This window comes from Citrus sinensis, chromosome 3, assembly GCF_022201045.2.
Source record: "Citrus sinensis cultivar Valencia sweet orange chromosome 3, DVS_A1.0, whole genome shotgun sequence".
Classification (NCBI taxonomy): Eukaryota; Viridiplantae; Streptophyta; class Magnoliopsida; order Sapindales; family Rutaceae; genus Citrus; species Citrus sinensis.
In genome coordinates this window covers 1009857-1027132 of record NC_068558.1, presented here as the reverse complement: position 1 = coordinate 1027132, position 17276 = coordinate 1009857, and the positions used below count along the sequence as shown (strand labels likewise).

Here is a 17276-nt window from a genome sequence, read left to right as displayed (position 1 = left end):
AAATATGCTTTTTAAAAGTATATGTGTTTATTTAACTGTAATAAACAATTTTTTCTGATTAATAAAATAAATGAGGTATTTTATTCAAATATCTTAATTGCATTAATATTTGTATTAAAGTCCATTTAATCATATTATATGTATTTATGTGATCACCATGTGGATTCACAGAAGACATAAATACAAGTTATCTTATGATTAAATAAATTTAGTTCGCAGTTGATAAATAAAGTTGGGCACTTTATTTAGGTATAGACTGTAATAAATTCATTGAATGATTTGTCTTAATCATGTATGAATTTATTGATGTAGTACGACTACATTGAACAGGATCACATATGAGATTTAATTAACTTTGTAATAACTGTCAGACTTATTAAATCTCATAGGCGTTGATTTTACTGTAATCTTAATCTTGAGTTAATTATGATTTCATGATTGTGATTGTTATTTCATTTGAGTTACCTATGGGCACGACACATCCTTGTGATCAAGATTACCCAGTATCTTGGTGGGAGCAATTATGAGTATTGGAGTTATGGATTAACAATATAGAATTTGTACAACACATCTCTTGATAGGTTTTCGGTACTTGATCATAGAATTCTCTGGCCAGAGTGTGTCAACATATTTAGTATGTTGAAAATGATCATTAGAGAAAACCAGTAAGGATCAAGGAATAAGATGTTATTAAATTGATTGGACAGTTGAGATATCAATTTAATTAACGATGTGGTACAAAGGATTGTGCAGTAAAGAAATCAATGTGGCTTGGGACGAATTATTATTCGAGCATACAATTATGGAAGTCAGTTCCAATCTTTTAGTGGAGTAGATTTGGAATTAAATAATTGGGCTAGTTTAATTACATGCCTAATTATTGTAGCCACTATTGTATGTTCCCAAATGATCCTCGGGTTAGCTCATTTAATTGATTGCACCACTACTGGACTAATAAGTAAGATAACTAGCAATTTGGGTCAAAAGCCTAAATATATCATTTAGTGGGAGGCTCCATTTAATTAGCTTTTGTATAAGGGGCCTTATGTTATTTTACAAGGTGGGTCCCCTATTGAAAATGCAAAAAACGTGGGTTTTGATTTTTCATTATTTGGAGCCTAGGGTTTTCACTAAAGGGAGATATATAAGGCTTATTTTTCTCAACAGAAAAAAGAGAAGCCACTTTATACAGATCAGAGAAAAAGATTTTTCTCTCCATTGTTGAGAGAAAAATTTTCTCGTGCTAGTTGCTTTGGTAGTGATAAAGGCGCCCACACGTCAAGTGCAGATCGAACCTGAGTCATAACCTGGAAGATCATTGGAGACAGTTCGTGATCTAACAAGCGTGGTGGTGACGGATCGTGATCTAACAGGAGTGGTGGTGGCGGATCGTGATCTAGGAGCCTAAATCACTTCAACGGAAAAAATCCAAATTGGATTTCTAAGGTATGATTTCTAGAATACGTATTCTTATATATTATATGAGAGCGGTCCTTAAAAAGGTTTTATAAAATTTAAAAACCAGATTTTTCCCCAACAATATCAACTCATGTAGAGATTTGATTTCGCGCTTGATCAATTGCCAATTTACTCACGCTTGTTAGGGACTAGCTAGGGAGAATACCGAAGTTGCAAGATTGTCTTGCAATTTGGGGTTGCTATTGCTCTGTGGTATCTTCATTTCCTGGGATGGGAAATGGGATACTTGTCCTTCTCCATGAGAAATCAGTAAACTTTATAAATATCATTATTTCGCATGATATGCTTGCAGCTGCAGCTTCTTTCATTAATTACATGTTTTGTTAGCATTGATATGATTGAACTAGGTACTTCATTACAAAACACAGTAATAGCTTCCATGGATCCCTGCAAGTTATGATGAATGGTTTAAAATAGTAGGTAACACCCATATATGCTTTGATTTAACTTGTACAAGTACATCATCAAACATTAATTATGACATGCATTTCCAAGAGACAAGAGAATCTGTTGTATCGAAGGCCTGGCCTCAGGCAACGGATTCGTACAAGCCAATGCAATGTCCAAAACTTGCAAAGCTCGCCTCATCTCCCTTCCTTCCACAGCAAATTCGAAACAGTGCCCGACCGCACCTTCTTTAATCTCTTCTAGCGAGCACTTGCTGAAACCTGCTGGAAACCTTGATCCTGCTACTACATCAATTATTATTAATCCGAAATTAAAAATATCACTTTTCTGAGACAAATCTTCGCTGTAAAAATTTTCAAGCAGCGGAGGCGGCTTCCGCTGACATTGATCATCGGACACTTCAATGCGCTTCGCCAATTGGGTGAAGCCGTAATCTGATAAAAGGGCTGAGAAGTCGATATTTATCATCACATTGGAGGGTTTTATGTTGCCGTGAACGTTCATCTGCATGTTCCTTTCATTTGGAGGACATTCTGTGTGGATGAAGGAAATTGCTTGGGCGATGTCAAGTAATATCTTCAGCCGTTGTTTCCAATTCAAGGCAGTGTGACCGAGCCTTCTTCCACCTAATTTTATAAAAAAAAAAATTGAAGAGACAAGTATTATTATATGGATTCTAATCACGAATTTTGACAAAAATGTTTTAGCTAGCTAGGATTCTGTAAATTTTTTTTTTTTAAATACGATTTTTGGATAATAACATCATTGATGATGGATGATACATGCTCAATGATTTTAATAGTGAGAAATTCTTACATGAGATCAGTCTCACTGTGTTGTATATATCTTGATACCATCCAATCAATTGAGATTATTACTAAATTTTTTAAAACACTCATAAATGCTTTGCGTATATATGAGACAATACACAAATGGATGATGGCGATCTCCCAATTTGCATAATAATAACGTTGGCCTGAACATGTAATTTATTGTCAAATTTCAGCATGACCCATTAATTTGTATGAATGAGAGTACTTTGTATCGATAGTATCAGAAACAGATCCAGTGCTGATCTAAACTTGTCCTGAGCACTGAATCAATGATCAGTAATTGCTTGAAATCCACATAAGGCAATTGCTGATCATTAATTTGATGCTCAGAACAAGCTCAGATCAGCACCGGATCTTAGTCCGCTAGTATCTATCATTCATTATGAGCAAGTAATTTTGTAGTCTTAAAAAAAAAAAGAAAAAGAAAAAAAATGATACAATTTATGAGCAATTAAATTAATTAGGATAGGAAGTAGGACTCACCGGCAAGTAGGTCAGCGAGGCTTCCCATAGGATAATAATCACAAAGAACAAACTTGATCCTCTTGGCATACAAATAAGCAGTGATAGGCACGAGATACTCACACAGTGTGCTAAAATGCGCCAATCTCTCAACTCTTTTGCCAAACTCGCTTCTCCTGACCCTCAATTTTCGAAACCTTTTCACGGCAAACAAGTCACCTTTTAACAACACAACCTTGTCCGTTAACCCCAAACGACTCTCTCCCATGACTCCGACAGATGATCTCAAAACCTCCTTCATTGTCATGCGGACCCCACGGTTAGTCCCACTCCCACAAGAGATCAACGGTAGATCACCATAGAACCCAACCAGGCAGTCCTCGTAGTCCTGGATTGACCCTGATTTGCTCTGTTCTCCTTCTTTAATGCTCTTTCTACTTTTTGTGTAGGCTCTCGACAGCATTTTTACTATTTAGGTGGAGGTGGAGGTGGTGTTTGTCTCGAGAATAATGTTCAATTATTTTTGTGAAATTCTGAACAATTAGTCGGTTTTGTGATCATTTTGATGGAGAGTTTGGATTCTTATGATTGGCTTGACGTTTATTTTCATGGGAGATATCGAACCCAGGGTAGGGTGGAGGTGGTATTTCGTTTTGGATTCTTATGGATTCGATGAGATACAAAAAGTATATGAGAACAGCTTGGAGGACAGCTTGTTTTAGTTTCTCTAATTCATTCTTTAGAATCCAATGTAATAAGTTAGATTCATAAATTAATTATTAATTTGCTTGCTTCTGCTCATCGTACATCCAGGAGCCGTATCAACAATATGGGATACTTCTTTTTATTTAGCTGCTGGATTATCATGACTGATCAACTGATGGGCTTTTACGCAGATCATTCGGTTGATAGAAAGAGGCCCAACAAATGTGTCATAAACCAGATAGCCAACCGTTTCATTAGAGACTGGACTCAAGCAGCCCAAAGTTGGATTAAGCAGAATTACCTGCGTTGGTTTAGGCGGCTTTCTAGAAAAGGCTAATTTTTTGGGGACCTACCCCTGAGGATAGCGTAATTTACACTAAGATAGAATGTACTGGAATTTTGGTGACGAGCTGAAATCTTTCCACGTGTCTGTCACTAGGTCCGTCGAACTATTAATTGATTTGATATCCAATCTCTTGCGCTTCTTCTTCACTCTTTCTTCGAACAAACAGATGCAACTAAACGCCATTATCCGATTTGGTTCAGTTCTATCTTACAACTAAAACACTATGATCGAACCAAATTAATTTAGTACAGTTTGGTACTATAGTTTGTTTTGTTTAGTTCAAGTACGTATACATTCAATTAAAGGGAAAAAAAAACACATAATTGTAATATATTATTACTACAATAAAATTTTTTTATAGACAATAAAACATAGTAAAAATGAATAAATTAACGAATAAAATTAGATATGAAAAAAAAACTTATGGAGTTTTAAACATATTTTTTAAATCTAATACAAATTACAAATCCACAATAACAAATAAAACAAAATATCAACAACACGAAATGATATATAACAAAAACTTCAAAATTTCATTACCATTTGTCATCAAAGTTCACCACTTCTGAATTCTTAAAACATATTTTTTAACAACACGCAAGTTACCAATTCATTTCTACATACATCCACAATACTAATATTATCCCTCAAAGTGAGCTAAGCATAAAAAATTAAACAAATTATATAAAATGTATGCTATCACACTAATAATCACTCATATTAAGAAATATAAAATTTAATTTTCATTTTATTTTTTTTCTTCAAACCTATTGGTTTTTTTATTTGGTAAACAAAAACTAATTGATTCAGAAACTTATGAACCATTTATTATCGGAACCAAATTTGATCAAATTACCATAATATAATTCGATTCAATTTAGTTCACAAAATCGAATGGATTGCCCGCCCCTAAACTAAACCGCCAAAGCCATTTGTTGTGTGTTAAATCTACAGACTCAGAAAAAAAAAACAAAAACAAATGAAGCCAGTAAATACTAAAATATCCGGCAAAGTCAACCCGTTATCGTATAGGCACGGACAGCGACCCGAACAAACCGCAAGTTCTAAAATCCTGACGCGTGTTTGTCAGAGCTGCCCCGCATACCAATCCCCCTCCCACGAATCACGATGCAGTGTTCACAGGCTGCCCGAAATCTGCGCTTCTCACATTTTTAAATATATAATCAAATTCAATACACTTCCTCGCATTCAACAAAAATCCACCAAAATGGCTAAGCTCATCGTCACCGTTGGCCTTCTCCTGTTCGTTCTTGCTCTCGCACAGGCCCGTGCTTCGTTAGATCTGAAGGAAAATGACATCATCAAAGAACATGTCTCAACTGACGAACAAGAATCTGTTTCTAAAACCACAGCCACGCGGCCGGCGTCGATTCTTCTTCCGAGCCAGAAACCCGACTCTGAAACCGAAAGGTCGGAGTCCGGAAAACCAGAAACTGAGACTACAGATTTCTTGCCGTTAACCGTGATTAACTTTCACCCGATAAACCGTCACTTCCCCCACCATCCGTCTCTGACCTTCCGTAACCGTCGCCCGTGCCACGGCCACCGTCTCGGGAAGCCATGGTTCCACCACCGCCAGATTACGTACGGTAACGACATGCTGATATCAAAAGGTGACGGCAAGGGGGAGGTTCTTGAGATTCCTGCGAGGTGGCCCAAGTTTCCCAACGGCGATGCTCATGTGCATAGGTTTCATGTCTGGCGCGATGATGACGTGACGAGGAGAGACGAGATCAGGAGGCCAAGTGATCGCCATCGCCACCATTTCCATCGACGCCACGAGGCGCAGTGGCAGAAAGACGGAGAAGAGTATGAACATGAAACTGGATTCATGACCAAGATCCGCAAGTTTTTGGGTTACTTCTAAATTCTAGAATAATTAGACAATATCATCTTTGCTGATGAACCACCACTCATTGATGTTTGTGTGCGTGTGTTCTCTTTTCTTTTCATTTTTTTTTCTCTCTCAAATATGCTTTAGGGTTTTTGATTTGTTTGTATCGAGTATATAAATATTGCTACAAATAATGCATCTGTGAAAGATGTATAATGTGCTTGTATTGAGCATAAATATTTTACGAAATGGATGAGCTGGTGTTTATATTATTAATTGGGTTACTCATGAATCTTTATTCTTCGTTTGAATTGAGATGAAAAATTACATGAACTCAGAAGTGATTGGAACAGGCACCAGTTTGCTGCGAGCTGGACAGTTCCGAACAGGGCCATGGTTTTACCTGATAAGCAGATCCACTTACATCAGAGCACTTTAACGGAGGAGATGTTGGTCCTGCCACACCTTGTAGGTTAATGTTAGAAAGACAGATCCCAGTGAAAGGAGAGTTCTTCAAGCCTTGAATTAATCCCGATTGTTGGACCTTCGTTCCCCAGACATCCTTAATTGTGATACCATTGACTACTGGGAGAGCATTCGGATTGAACTTGTCATCAGGGTGGTCACCAACATCACCTGCAATCTTTATCCCCTTGCGCGCGTTTTCCATATATACATCAGAGACTGTGATGTTTCTTATGAATCCTCCCCTACCAATGTTTGTCTTAACGTGGATACCAACTCCTACATTGTAAAGGTTAATGTGTTCAGCCAAGACATTTTCCACTCCACCCGAGGTTTCACTCCCAACTGCAATTCCGGAAAATGGAGATGATCCTGTTACCCGCCTAATGGTGATGCCAGAGCTAGGGTGACCATAAGCTATCCCATACTCATCCCACCCACTCTTTACCGCCACAAGATCATCTCCTGTTGAAATGTAGGAGTCCTCTATGCAGACATTCGAGCTTGAATCTGCATCAATAGTAAGAGTTAAATATCATCTGCTTAAATTGAGGCAACAGGCAAGCTCAGGGGATCGTCTACAGAAAATGTTAAATTTTCACCTTTCCATTCAAAACATTTTTGGTGAATTGGCAGTTTGTTCAAATTATAGGAAATCTAAATTGAAACGGTTCAAACATTCAAGACTCTTTACAAGAAGTGATTGTTAAGGTTTTTTCACTCATGTACATGACGCGTTCGTACATGTGCGGATGTTATAAAAGCATCAGACCAGAGATAGAAACCAAGTAAAAAAATTGCATTGTAGCAAGTACCTGGATCAATCCCATCGGTATTGGGAGAGTCAGCTGGAGCCAAGATGGTTACATAACGGATAACAACATTGCTGCGAGGGGGGGGGGGGAAGAAAAAAAAAAAAAAGCAGAAAAGAAAATATCAAACCAGAATTATCAACTCTACCCTGCAATTTATACACAGCTGTAACGGGCTAACAGTAATCAGCAACCACAAGGAGCTGAAAAGGCCAACCAAATTTCTAGTATCTCATCGCATAAGGGTGAGCGCCAAAACAAAAAAAAAGCTGATCATAATGTGAATTTAATTGGAAAAATAATAGTAAATTCAGCTTTAACAATCAATTCATGTTATCAGTATACACTAGACCAACCACACACTTCTAGACAACTTTAAACCCTGGCTGAAATGGCTTCTATGATTTTCATACAGCCACTTCTACCAAAACACAAGCTAACAGACAAAAATTTCGCAAACATTTCATTTATATGAATGACCTCCAAAAGCCCCTATCCATTGAACAATATATGTCAAGGCCATTCTAGTAGCATCAACACAATTTGATCACCATGCACCATGTAAATGTATCAAGAAGGTGAGTGTTAGAATTAAAAAATAAATTCGACTATTACCTGCAATAAACAGGGTGAATGTTCCAAAAGGGTGAATTCTGGAAAATCACATTGGAAATTATTATGCTCCTAGAATTCATAAATTCAATGAGATTTGGTCTCGTGAAAGGAAGAGTTCTCTGCCTCCACATGTTCCACCAGATGGCTCCCTGACCATCGATTGTTCCATTCTCACCTATGAAGGAAATTTTCTCAAACTTAGAAATTAAAAAATCAGACAAGAAGCGAAATATGGCATTTGATATCCAGATCAAGATCATTAAACCGAATGTCATGACTCAGACACCGTATGAAAGCAATAATACGATGCAGAACAGCTGACAGACGTCGTATGGTAATAACAGCATATTGTTGAATATAAACAAGGCTTTTCTACCACACAGCACCCTAGTTCCCAACTCTAATGGTGGATCCCAGGATAAATTGTTTAAGATGCTTAGGTTTCTGCAGATATAATTTGGGAGCAAAAAACTGCAATTTTGTTTGAACCCACCAGTGATTACCACGTCCTGAAGTCCATCACCATGAATAAAACTCATATACCTTCCTCCAGGGCGCTCCCTTCCCCTTCCATACGATGGCAAAGGGGCAATTAAAGGCCAATTCCAAGTATCCTGAAGTATCGAGCAAAGAAGAAATAGGTATAAAGTTAGTTAACGTAGGGTCAACAAGAAGTAGTCTTCATCTGGACATTCAGTTCCAATTATTTCTATTTTGGACACCATGCACCTAAGAATAGAAGGCTCAGTATCCTATCTCCTATAGTTCATAACATCGCCTAAAAAAAGTAGAGTACAAAATATAGGAACTCAGTCCAAACATGTAGCTTTACTTGGTAAAGATAATGAATCTAACAGCTGTAATGTTTGAATCACACTCACAAAAGGAAATTGATTAATATTCTATAAGGTCCTTATAAAATGATACCAAAATCATTTCTGTTGAGATCCAAAAATAATACCATGGTTATTAGGCAGTGGCGTCATGTTTTTATTTTATATAATAGTTTCTGACATTCAATAATAGTTTCTTCTGTATTTATTTACTATGTTCAAAGCAATATTCTATAGAATGATTCGAAACATTAATCATATATTAGTACTGTTAATAACATGTATTAACCTGAAAAGAGGCATGGGTTTTTTTTATTGAATAATAATTTCACTATTGGCCTTATCAAAACAATGGGTTGTATCCACAGCTCTCCATGGTAGTGGACCTAACAATATTCTTTTTTAATCTGATAGCACCAAAGAGGACAAGATCATCCACCAGATATCTGGCTGTCCAACTAGAAATTTTCTAAATTCTTTTAAATGTAATGCACATGAAACCATGCTGCATAGACCCACCATTTTTCTCTTTAATACTTGGACCCACCATAATTAATTGAGATCTCTTCGTCCCCAAAGTTTGACATAATCGATAATTCTGGCTGAGACAGACAATGTCCCAATCAAATGACATTTCAACCATATCACACAGCTCAGACCACACAAAGAGAACCCGCATTACAAAATCATTCAATTTATATTACTGAAAGCAAAAGAAGCAGGATCTGCCTATCTACCATGCAATCATATTTAATCTCTATTATAACCATCCAATCTGCACTCGCAGATTCGTGTTCAAAGACCATGAATGGTCCTGTATTTAGCGGTTAGAAATAAACCACTCCTAATCATATTTTAGGCTGTGCATAAACAATGTTCTACAATGTTGCATTCTGGACCGTCCATTTTACATAACCTATATGGTTTTATGTACAACCCGCGACAATTAATAGCTCAGATTCCATGGAATATCCAACACAGTTTCAAATACGAATCGACGTTATCGGTAAGCCATTAGCAAATACTAAGGTAAATCTACAAACCTACAATTTTACACCGACAAAATCCAGATGACGTGGCAATATCTCACAATGACATATATCATAGGTCTTTGGAATATCGGTGCACATTTCACAGGAGATAAATTGCTCTTTCAACTCAAGTCTGATAAACCGAATTTACTGTTAAAATAATAATAATAATAATAATAAATACATAACTAACCAAAAAAGAAAATTAATGATTAATTACATCAGTTCTTAGGAAAGTGAATTACCTGAGTGGCCTTGATAACAGCACCTTTAGCCAAATAAAGAGTCATGTGACTGGTAAGATTAAAGCTTCCCGTTAAGTACACCCCAGGAGGAACATAAAGAAGCGTGCCGCCACTCCTTCTCAAATGCTGAATCCGGTAGATTGCCTCACGAAACGCTTTCGTGTTCAAAGTCTTTCCGTCACCGACGCCACCGAAATCGGTGATCGATATCTTGTCGTTTCGGTACCTCATCGGTACAATCCCCGAGCACGTCACCACGCTCGCGAGGGAAAAGCAGTTGAAATATGATAAGAGAATCGAAAGCGTGACGAGGAAACGGAACATTTTCGTAATTTTGGCGATACTCAAGGGCGGTATTTTAGGAGAGAAATGATTGTTTATGAGAGCTCTAGTGAAGATTTTTAATATTTCAAGCAGTGACAAAGAGAGAGGGTACAAAAAAACTCTTTAGCGAAGATATAAAATATATATACTTGGATTTGGAAGCAGATACAAAAGGAAAGGAACAAACGGATAGTAGATCTGGAAATGATAACACAGAGAAAGCGATAAGTTGAAGAGTAGCAATGAAGATCTGGAATTGTTAATTGAGGATTAATTACAACAGAAAGAGAGAGTTGGTTATGTTGAAGAAGCTCACGGCCTCACGGAAGGGCCTTAAAAAGCTGATGAAGGAAGCTGAGTGAAGTGAGAGAGCAAGGAACCGATTTGTCACGAATTGATTGTCTTCCACGAGCAAATACGAAAGAGTGTGAGGCAGCAGCCAGCAGGTTTGTATAATTAACACGGGAGAGGCGACGCGTCATTACCGAAGTTACTTATGGCCCGTGGGCCGTGGGAGACGAGTATTGGATAGCGTTCTTCTTTTCCAATGATTTTGTACATTATAATAATTCTGAATTAAACAACTTTTATCCCCTGTTCTCTCAATAATTGAATTTAGATAACCAATTAAGTAAAGCCATTTAAAAAGTACTAGGCCTACTAGTTGGGTTTGGTGTTTTAATAGAACTACCATTGCACAATCAAGCTAAAAAGAGGTGAACATTTTAACTAATTTGATGCAGTATTTGAAAACAACAGTGCCAAAAATGGAAAAATAATCTAGTCTTAATACTTTCCGTATCGGTTCAAGAGAGACAATTGGAACAACCAGACAGAGCATGCAATATAAATACTTTGAAAGAAGAATTTTATGTTCTATTTCCAAAAACTTGGATGGAAGCGAGAAATATTAGCATTAAACCCAATCCTTGCCCTCTATTTTTTAGACAATACAAACAAATCACCACAACACCCATTAACAGCCAATCAACGCCCAAGCGTCCTATGTCTCTTTTTCTTGTTCGTATTTTAGACCTAAATGCTTTATTTTAGTTCTTAGATATTACCCCCTTTTTCTTATAAGTTCGGGTGTGGTACAAAACAAAGAATAGTAAACAAACAAGATAAACTGGTAAACAAAGCAAACACCAAAGAATAAAGCGTAAAGGCAAGCGTGACAGAGCGATCATATTAAATTTTTTTAGAATTATTATTTAAAAAATATATTTACTACATAATATTAAATTTTTTTATAATTATAAGTTTTTTTCTTAGAACAACTATTACAACACTTCCATTTCAAATAGACCAAGTAAGAAAGCATAAGACTCGGGTCTCCACACAAATTTTACAAACAAGAGCTTTAAGTAAAAGCAAAGAGACCCATGGGTCTTTGTTCTAATGGGAGAAGTAGTTAAAATGTTGAGTGCAATGGTTCGATCCTCCATAAATGATTATAGAGGTTAATTTCAGTTCTTCCTTAATTATCAACTAATTCAGTTCTCCCTTACGAAATGTGAGTAAAGTAGACACCCTTCGAATATTAGAGAGAAGTATTTAGGCAAGTATTTCAGTGGGTTAATGTATGACGGTGGTCTCAGTTGTTTAGTATGATTGTAAATATTGTAATTGTAATATCTAATATAATATTAGTACTAATCTGTGTATAACAGAATTAAAAAAAAAAAAAAGTAAAAGCAAAGAGAACAAGCAAGGATTCTCGTGATGCATCCACTTTCCACCTTTATCGAACAATGGCAATAAAAAAACAGGCGGATCCTGATCACATTTAACGAAGGTGTCATGCAACAATAGCTTGACCCTCTCACTCCCAACAGCCACATGCTTCAGCTTAATTTACCGGCCGCCCAAATTAGGGTTGGCAAAATGCAGACTTGGGGTGGATTTTTTCAAGCCCAAGCCCATATAATTATTTTCAAATTCAGACCCTTTAAAAACTTGTCCAAGAATTGACAGGCTGGGCTGGGTCTAAGCAGGTCTACGCATTCATCCATCGCTTGCTGATAGTGTAGAATAATTTCATAAAAATTTCATAATAATTTAAGTTCTTAACTAGAGGCAAATGGTCACACAAATTTTGTCGTTATTTACATAATTGATTTTTTTTTTTCACACAAAATGAAAAGAGCTAAACATTTAATGGAGAATGTCATACACACAAGTCACCAACTCTTGTTTGCGAATCTCTTCCTTTTTGGCCTTTGATATGGCACTTTTCTACACCTCAAAGATCACGTGGGTTCGAAGAGGCTCGTTGGCTGCTGCTACTGCTCATGCTCGCGTGTTGGGTTTGCTGCTGTTGCTGCGTGGTGTGCTGCGTCGCTCGCTGGTGGTGATAACTACTGGGTTTGATTGGCGTGCAACAATGGTTGGATTGATTAGTGATGGTTGAGATTCAACTTGGGTGGGTGTTGGCTGACGGCTATTGGCTTTTGATTCTTGCTTCTGTTTAACTTAAGGATTGGCAATTGATTAGGGATTGGCTTTTTTTGGCTTTTTTTTCCTTTTTTTTTTAATTTGATGTTGCTTTTTTTTATTTTATAAATTGCAAAAGCCTAGGCTTTGGCATGGGCTTTGTCCAAAAGCCCTTACCCAGGCCTGTTTACAACGGGCTTGAAAATCTTGGTCAAGTCTATGGCATGACTATGAGGATCGGGTTTAAAGTCTGCGGACCCAGCACAGACTTTTTTGCCAACCCTACCTAACATAAGCCACCCTGTTTCTAGGCTTACAGTTACATACTAGCTTTCACATCAAAAGAATGGCCAACAGGAACCAGATCAAGCATTGCATGACACCAGCATGCTTCAAGCTTTCACAAATAATAGTGAAAAAAAAAATAATTAAATCTCCATCCACATTGTATTTAAGTTTTAAAAGTAAATGTAATGGCAGTTGGCAAACGAATCAAATCCAGTGCAGAATATACAACACAAATTCATCATGCAGAAGAATTTACAATACAAGATTATTTTAAACATGGGAAAATCACATAGGAGCTATCTCGATCTTTAATTTAGATAACTTTTAGACTGAAAATGAACTTTGATAGTCAGCTACTATGAACACAAGAACCCAATGATCAATTTTAGTGAAAGAAAATAACTGGTCCAAAAGTATATGCAATATAAAAGTTCAACACGCCTGTAAATGCTATACTGTAAGATCAGCTTTTGACATCACATCCTTCACACTCTCCACCCACAACAATACAAACTTTTATCTTACAAACCTGACCCTATGTACTCAGATTCTATCAATGGGCTCCGTACGGTCCTGCACAGCCAAATGCTCGGAGACATCAGCTAGTGACTTGAGGTTGCACTTGATTAGAGCCTCGACAAAATAACATGTTTCATCCTTGGTATTACCATCAGGCACATCCACAACGAACGACTCTATCACCAGTGTTCCTGGTCTGCCATCGATAACCTCTGGATGGACCGTAACAATAGACGAGTAGTTCTGCAATTTTGAGGAAGAGGTTGAAATAAAGTTGGAAAAGTTCCAGATGATCTACATATAATAGAACACTGGCATTGAAAAACAGTACCAATACATTAAAACAAAATTCAATTATTTACATGTAAAATAGAAACAATTCATAATAATTACATATGAAGAATTTGACAATAAATACTGCTCAGGCAAAATATGTAATCTAATCAATAAAGTGGTACCCTCAGACTATTGATCCATCAATAGCAGCACCAATAAATGGGCTTGCTTAAAATGTGCTATGTAGACAGAAGGACGACCATGTAAGAACTAAGAAACGGAGGGACAACTAGATGAGCAGAGCGGTGAGAAATAATATAGCTAACCAGCCACTTGAATGGTCTGCAGTATCTTTGACCCAAAACTCAAGTCGAATTTGATTCTTCATATCATAAACCCACTCAACCATATCACCATGATAATAATCTAAGATTGACTCATTAAATCTTATCCCAACAAGAGAAGAAATTCTGAGTTTTCAATTCTTCACCGTGCCAAAAGTTACTGGAAGACAAGAAGCCAAACTACATGATAAGGTAGGCTATAAGCCAATGACGCTATGAAACATGTCTTCATAATCTAGCCATATTAAACTTCAGTGGACAGGCCAAAAAAAGGTGGGGGACAAAATAACTAACCAAGACCATACATAATGATTCATAGTCAAGGATATTTGATGAATCTTGAATGATGCCAACCTGTTGAGGCTATACAATCAAAAGTGCATAACATGCAAGCCACTTATACAATCAAGACAAAAGTACCTTGAGCCTATGATCTCCCCCAACAATTCTCATGCCAAATATATGCTCTTCGTCATCTAGAAGCTCCAACCTTTCAGTGCTAGTTGTAGCGGGAAGACCGGACTTAACATTCACCTCTCTAACACTTCCAATCTGAAGGTCACCCTGCACAATGCACCTGCTAACAAACGGCTTATACTTCTGCGGTTGATCAAATCTCCTCACCAAAGACCAAACCTGATTGTCCAAAATACCCACAATCATTCACTCAAGAGGGGGAAAAAAAATCTGTAAAATCAAACACTCATCCACAATTTCCAAACATTAATTCCATTCCAAAGCGTGTATTATTTTCATTAATTCTTTCTTCAATCCAATCTAAATTTTAATAGTTTCAAAGAAATTATAAATTTTAGTGAGACCACGTCAATCACCAAAAAAATAAAAAAATAAATCAAAATCAAAATCCAATGCCATGACAAGAAAACTTTTGTCAAGCATGTACTTTGCCCTTCCACTCAAAACCTGTGAAAGCTTCAACACAGCTATAAACAGACCCATCGCAGTTACTCCAGCCGGAAAACAAGCGTCAAACACATAATAAACACTAAAATGTCCACCAAAATTAGCACAAATTTAACAAAAATTGTCAGCCAATAAAGATAGGGAATGTTATAAAACCAATGCCTCAATTCATCTCTCGACCTCGACTGTTATTTACTGCGTCAAATGATTGAAAATACAAACAAAGACATAAAGATTTATTAAGCAATCAAAACTCAAGTTAGCCAACTACAAAAATCCAACAGAACTTCTTAGATCTCAAACTATCTCAGCAATTAAAACCTTACATGAGTATTTTGATTCCTTTGAAAAATAAAAGAAGGAGAGCATATATGCTTACAAGATGAACGGGAGCTTTGATGTGTTTAACAAGCGAAGAGCTGCACTGATGGTCATGGACATCATGCTTGTGGTGTCTCTTGATGTAGTCCTCCTCAATCTTGCCAAACCCGCCGCTTCCGCTGCCGTTGACGGTGATATAATCGTTGGTCACCATCATGGCAAAGCCTTAGCAGAATCGAATCGCTTTCGGCGCAAAAGTCAGCTCCAAAAAATCAGCGGGAATACGGGGCTCTGTTACGGATTCTCAGAAGCGTCCAAAATGCACCGCCATTCGGAGCGAAAGGTCCAGAGCTTCTCATCTCATCCACCTAATTTAAAAATTTTATTAAATCTGCTGATTTTTTTTTATTTTTTATTTGCTTTACTGAGTATTGTTTATTGTTGTTATTCGAACTTTTGTTATGGTGAGGGGTTTTTCTGCCAATAGGACTTTTGATATTGCCACTGTGCGAGGACAAGAGTTTAATTATCGGAAACGGTGCCGTATTAATGAGGCACGGCCTTTTCTGGTGTCAGTAGCAAAACAAGTCTAAAGTCTTTCCACTTTTTAAGATATTTAGTTATTATTTACCGCGTTTTGCTTCCTTTTTTCATTTTTTTTAATATTAATTACATAAGACTTAGCGCCCAACGAACTAAGTTCATATTTAGTATTAAGATATTGTAATTTTTAAATTATAATTATTATAAAAAATTATAATTATAAAATATAAATTAATAATATATAATAAATATAAATTTTAAATAATAATTTTAATAAAAATAATAAAGATATTATAGGTTTTTATCATAAAAATAATGTAACAAATCAACTTAATTTTTTAGTTATGCTAGTTAATGTTTACCAAACACTTTAATACTGTAATTGTTAACGTATAACTGACCAACCTCAATATCAAATATAGTTAAAGCCTTAGGTCGCATTTGTTTTCTCTATTTTTTTCAAAAAAATCATAAATATCTGAATTTTTTTAAATTTTGAATGTGAATATATGAATAATATATATTTTTTTAAATATATGAATAGAAGTGCTATCTTGTTTATTTTTATAAATTAAAAAAATTCTTGAACATGATTATTTGACATTTATATTCTTGTAAATTAAAAAAAATAGATTTTATAGTTTAAAAAATAAATATATTTTAGGAATACAATATTTACTTCTTATTCATAACTTTTTTATTTCAACAAAGGCACATAATTTTTTTTATTCAGATGTAAATGTCTAAAAATTAAACATAAGTTAAAAAATTTTAAAAATTAATAAAAACTTAGATTTCAATTTAAGGTAAACGGCTATGTTTTTTGGATTTTTTTAATCTTTTTGCGAAAGCAGCATTATTATGAACATATATATATATAGTGAGAGAGAGAGAGGGGGGGAATAAATCACCCTTTAGCATTTGTTACCTTAAAACAACTAAAAAGAATGACAATTATGGTAATGCTTGAATTATTTCATATTACTTTATATAAAATCATTTTTACAAAAAGTTTGTGGTTTTAGCATTACTATTCTTATATCTGTCACTAATATAATTTTTATACCAAAGCATTGAGCTGACAAAATGGGTCACGAGATCATATTTATATCGTATCAATTTAAACCTGACCGAAACACGACTCATTTAATAATCGTGTCAATAATCCACTTAATATTTATATATTTAATAAAATTTACATTAATATTGTTT

The 17276-nt window shown here is 35.9% G+C and overlaps 3 protein-coding genes across 5 annotated transcripts; all 3 read right to left on the bottom strand.

Annotated features, from left to right (window-relative positions):
- Positions 1-1861: 1861 nt before the first annotated feature.
- Positions 1862-3949, bottom strand: LOC102619310 (pollen receptor-like kinase 1). Its single transcript, XM_006477447.4, has 2 exons — positions 3204-3949; positions 1862-2513 (listed from the first exon to the last, which is right to left on the bottom strand). Exons 1-2 carry the CDS (start codon positions 3643-3645, stop codon positions 1951-1953), a joined length of 1005 nt encoding a protein of 334 aa, XP_006477510.2. The 5' UTR covers positions 3646-3949; the 3' UTR covers positions 1862-1950.
- Positions 3950-6327: 2378 nt separating this feature from the next.
- On the bottom strand, positions 6328-10938 carry LOC102613856 (probable polygalacturonase). The gene is made up of 5 exons (XM_015529859.3): positions 10090-10938; positions 8474-8594; positions 7981-8155; positions 7369-7439; positions 6328-7063 (listed from the first exon to the last, which is right to left on the bottom strand). The coding sequence occupies exons 1-5, from the start codon at positions 10411-10413 to the stop codon at positions 6423-6425; spliced, it is 1332 nt and encodes a 443-aa protein (XP_015385345.2). The 5' UTR covers positions 10414-10938; the 3' UTR covers positions 6328-6422.
- Positions 10939-13422: 2484 nt separating this feature from the next.
- On the bottom strand, positions 13423-15998 carry LOC102613559 (abscisic acid receptor PYL8-like). Of its 3 annotated transcripts, none has more exons than XM_015529660.3 (3): positions 15580-15994; positions 14697-14912; positions 13423-13950 (listed from the first exon to the last, which is right to left on the bottom strand). In XM_015529660.3, exons 1-3 carry the CDS (start codon positions 15736-15738, stop codon positions 13681-13683), a joined length of 645 nt encoding a protein of 214 aa, XP_015385146.2. In that variant the 5' UTR covers positions 15739-15994; the 3' UTR covers positions 13423-13680. The 3 variants fall into 3 exon arrangements, with proteins under 3 accessions (XP_015385146.2, XP_006476396.2, XP_015385147.2); XM_006476333.4 differs by having other exon boundaries at positions 13423-13899; positions 15580-15988; XM_015529661.3 differs by having other exon boundaries at positions 13768-13967; positions 15580-15998.
- Between the last annotated feature and the right edge of the window lie 1278 nt (positions 15999-17276).